Source organism: Manis pentadactyla, chromosome 4 (genome assembly GCF_030020395.1).
Source record: "Manis pentadactyla isolate mManPen7 chromosome 4, mManPen7.hap1, whole genome shotgun sequence".
NCBI classification, from domain to species: domain Eukaryota; kingdom Metazoa; phylum Chordata; class Mammalia; order Pholidota; family Manidae; genus Manis; species Manis pentadactyla.
The window spans coordinates 47,598,556-47,602,349 of NC_080022.1; the positions used below are offsets into that span (position 1 = coordinate 47,598,556).

The following is a 3,794-nucleotide window of genomic DNA, read 5'->3' on the forward strand; positions in this document are numbered from 1 at the left end:
AATTCTATACTGCAAAACCAAAACCGATATTGCTCGGAGAAACACGTCCAAGATGCAAAGAATTCCTTGAACAAACTACACGGAAACCTCATTATAAAGCTGAATCTGAGGTGTCCTTGCCAGGGAGCTGACATGCAGGGCAAAGTTTCATAATGAGGATCTTTCAAGATTCCCAAGCTTTCTGGTAAGGACGGTTTGTGATAGCAGCATCCCGCATAGCTATCTCTCTGTGGAGGAAAGAACTGGCCCTCCCAGGGTGGGTGCTCACTGGTCACTGTGTGCCTGTGTGGGTGACAGGGAGGGAAAGGAGGAGCTGGCTCTTGGACAGAAAGAGAAAAGAACTCTGAATGAGCACTCATTATTGGAGGGTTCAGATTCTCTTGGAGAAACAATGACGATCACCAGTGCTCTGTGGATTCCTCAGGGACCTCTCAGGAGCAAACAAGCTGGGTTTGATTAGGCTAATTCAACAGGAACAGTCCACCAAGAGGAGGAGGGAGGGGAGAGCTGGAAGGGGCAAGAAGAGGTTTGGGAAGAGATGTGCAAATGTAAAGAAGCAGTACATTTTAGGAGGCAAGATGGCAGGCTTGTGGTGAGCAGCGGTCAAGGGATGAAAATGGGTATGCCTACAAGCAGAGTTTAAAAGCAGTTTCTCTTCAAATGATCTTTCCTCTCACCTGATAAACATCTTGATTCACCATGGCATTAGCAGCAGCAAAATGGACGATATCAAACAGGACTGTCTTGAAACATTTAATTCCAATTCAAAATGGAGCTTTATGTTGTGTTAGTCATAAATCTACATATTCTTGTCTTCCAGAGGACTATAATTGCAAGGTAGAGCTGGCTTTGACATCTGATGGCAGGACAATAGTGTGCTACCACCCTTCTGTGGACATTCCATACGAACACACCAAACCTATCCCTCGGCCAGATCCTGTGCATAATGATGAAGAAACACATGATCAAGTGCTGAAAACCAGATTAGTAGAAAAAGATGAACACATTGAGCAAGGACCCATGATAGAACAACTTAGCAAAATGTTCTTTACTACTAAGCACCGTTGGTATCCTTGTGGACAGTATCATAGATGTCGTATGAAACTGAATCCACCAAAAGACAGATGATACTGAGGTTTTCAGAAGTCAAAGAGAAATGTTACCCTGTGTCTCATTTGCCATGAGAAAATGCAATCGGGTATATTCACTAATATGTTATATAGTACAATTTCATAATTAGAATGTGTATTAAGTAATTCTGGATTTGACATTCCTATTTACAGAAACCTATTTCATCTTATTTTTCTTTTGAGATATTAAAGTCTATAATTTGTTTTTATATGTCTAGTATGATAAAGTATTTTTATATTATAAGCCAAATAATATTAGTACTATAAAAATGATTAATAAAAATGTGCATGGTTCTTAAAAAAAAAAAGAAGTAGTACATTTTAAAAGCTGATCTTTAATCATGTATTAAATTGACAAAGCATCTTCCTTTCTAAGAATTTGGTTCATAATCCCAGGACACAATGAGCTGGTGGACAGATGTTGTTCATGCCTCACCCTGTTACTCCACAGCCCACCTGAGGCCCCCTGTCTCTGTAGCAATCAGTTTCTGGCATGTTAACAGCTTTCCATCTCAAGTCCCTGCATCTCACAGCTCCTCTATCTGAGGATTTCTCTGCCACTTAGTGGAGCTTGCTTGGCTGCAGATCTGAGAGGAAGTTAATACCCCAGGGAAAATCTTCAGCCAGTTGGGAATGAGGGTAATGGAGCAATACCCCTAGGTTCCAGCTCATCTCTAGATACAGTTCTGAGACATCTTCTACAGGGTTTCTCAGAGTTTCCCCAGCAGGACTGGGCCCTCCTTGTGTCCACTGCTTCAATTCATCATTAACGCACGTGTTATTAACTTATCTCTCTTCCGTGTCTCACTTTTCCCTTCTCCCTCACTTGTGCTTCCCAGGTGAACTACATAATCCAACTCCTTGTCTGAAAGTCTATGCCTGGGAGAACTAAATTAAGATAGAGAATTTTAATACCTATGTAGCAGATTATAATACTGAGTTTCAAAGAGTCCATTGATTTTTCCCAAGGTCACCAATCATCATGTTGCAACATCAGAATTAGAAGGTGATTCTTCAACTAGTGTTCTCTCAACTCCACAGGGTAATTTATTTTCCAAATCAAATAATGACTATGCATTGGACACCTGTTAGGCACTATGTGGAGTACTGGGAGCTCCAAGTCAGTGAAAAAAGAAAGTAAGAAAATTATTTACCATAGTATAACATCTTAAGAATACTAATCATCTAGGTTAATTCCATTATTTATTATTCAGCATTATTTAAGGCCTACTGCATACCTGGAACTTTACTAGATATGGGAGCCTGAAGATGAATGAAACCCAGCCCCTGCCATTGAGAAGATCAGAATTTAGAGGTGGGGGAAGGGTAGGGAACTACAGACACTTTTCAATATAAGGTGGTAAATGATAAGATAAGAACAGCATGATACAGGGGCAGAGAAGACTGACACCCAACTCAAATTAGGGAATGAGTATCAGAGAAAATGTTTCTTGGACGAGATTCATTTGTTATGCATGCAACCAGTATTCCCTGAGTTTCTACTATATTCCAGATGGCATGCTAGGAGCTTGGAGCACACTAGTGAACCATACAGCTGTAGTACTTGACTCAGACGAGAACTGAGTCTTGGAAGATGCCTAGAAAGTTAGCTAGAAAGAGGAGTGGGGTAAGGCCTTCCATGTGAATGGAACAGCATACACATAGCCAGGGAAGCAGGAAGCAGTGTTTTGGGGATGAGGTGATGTGTGTGTAGGAGGGGATGAACAGCATTGCTAGAGCATAAATGAGAAGAAAGGGTACCAAGAAGGGAGCTGTAGTGTTGGCCAGGGACCTAGACAAACAAGTCACTACAAGAACAGTAAAGGAAGGGGATGGTTAGTTCTAGAGGGATGGAGGAGGCCAACAGCAAGAGCTTCACAGAGGCAGTGGCATTCAAGCTGGGCCTTGAGCAATACAAGGGATTTAGCCATGTGCAAAAGGAGAAAAGGAGATGCTAGTATAAATTCCACAGTATGAATACCCTTCACTTTGCAGACAGAATGACATTTCAGCAAATTTTCTTCCAGGAAACATGTTCCTTCATGGTGAAATTCAACGGTCCCATGTATATTTCTGTGGAGCCCAAACTAAAAACAGTGGCCTAAGCATGGTTTCCTGGGAGGCACTTACCTCAAAAGGGATCTCCCTTAGCCTTTTATTCAAATATATGAAAGGCATACAATTACATATTCATTCCTTTGGATTGAACAAGTTATTTTTCAATAAGCCCTTTTTAGAAAAACTTTTTATTAAGGTATTATTGATACACACTCTAATGAAAGTTTCACATGAAAAAACAATGTGGTTACTACATTTACCCATATTATCAAGTCCCCACCCATATCCCAATGCAGTCACTGTCCATCAGTGTATCCCAATGCAGTCACTGTCCATCAGTGTAGTAAGATGCCACAGATTCACTGTTTGCCTTCTCTGTGCTACACTGTTCTCCCCGTGACCCCCCACACCATGTGTACTAAACATAATATTCCTCAATCCCCTTCTCCCTCCTTCCCGACCCACCCTCTCACACCCCTCTCCTTTGGTAACCACTAGTCCCTTCTTGGAGTCTGTGAGACCACTGCTATTTTGTTCCTTCAGTTCTGCTTTGTTGTTATACTCCACAAATGAGGGAAATCATTTGGCACTTGTCTTTCTCTGCCT

General features: G+C 41.4%; 1 protein-coding gene across 1 annotated transcript; it reads left to right on the top strand.

The window, feature by feature from the left end:
• The first annotated feature begins 576 nt into the window (after positions 1 to 576).
• Positions 577 to 1,421, top strand: LOC118925368 (39S ribosomal protein L42, mitochondrial-like). The gene has a single exon (XM_036911147.2). The coding sequence runs from the start codon at positions 700 to 702 to the stop codon at positions 1,126 to 1,128; it is 429 nt and encodes a 142-aa protein (XP_036767042.1). The 5' UTR covers positions 577 to 699; the 3' UTR covers positions 1,129 to 1,421.
• The last annotated feature ends 2,373 nt before the right edge of the window (positions 1,422 to 3,794 follow it).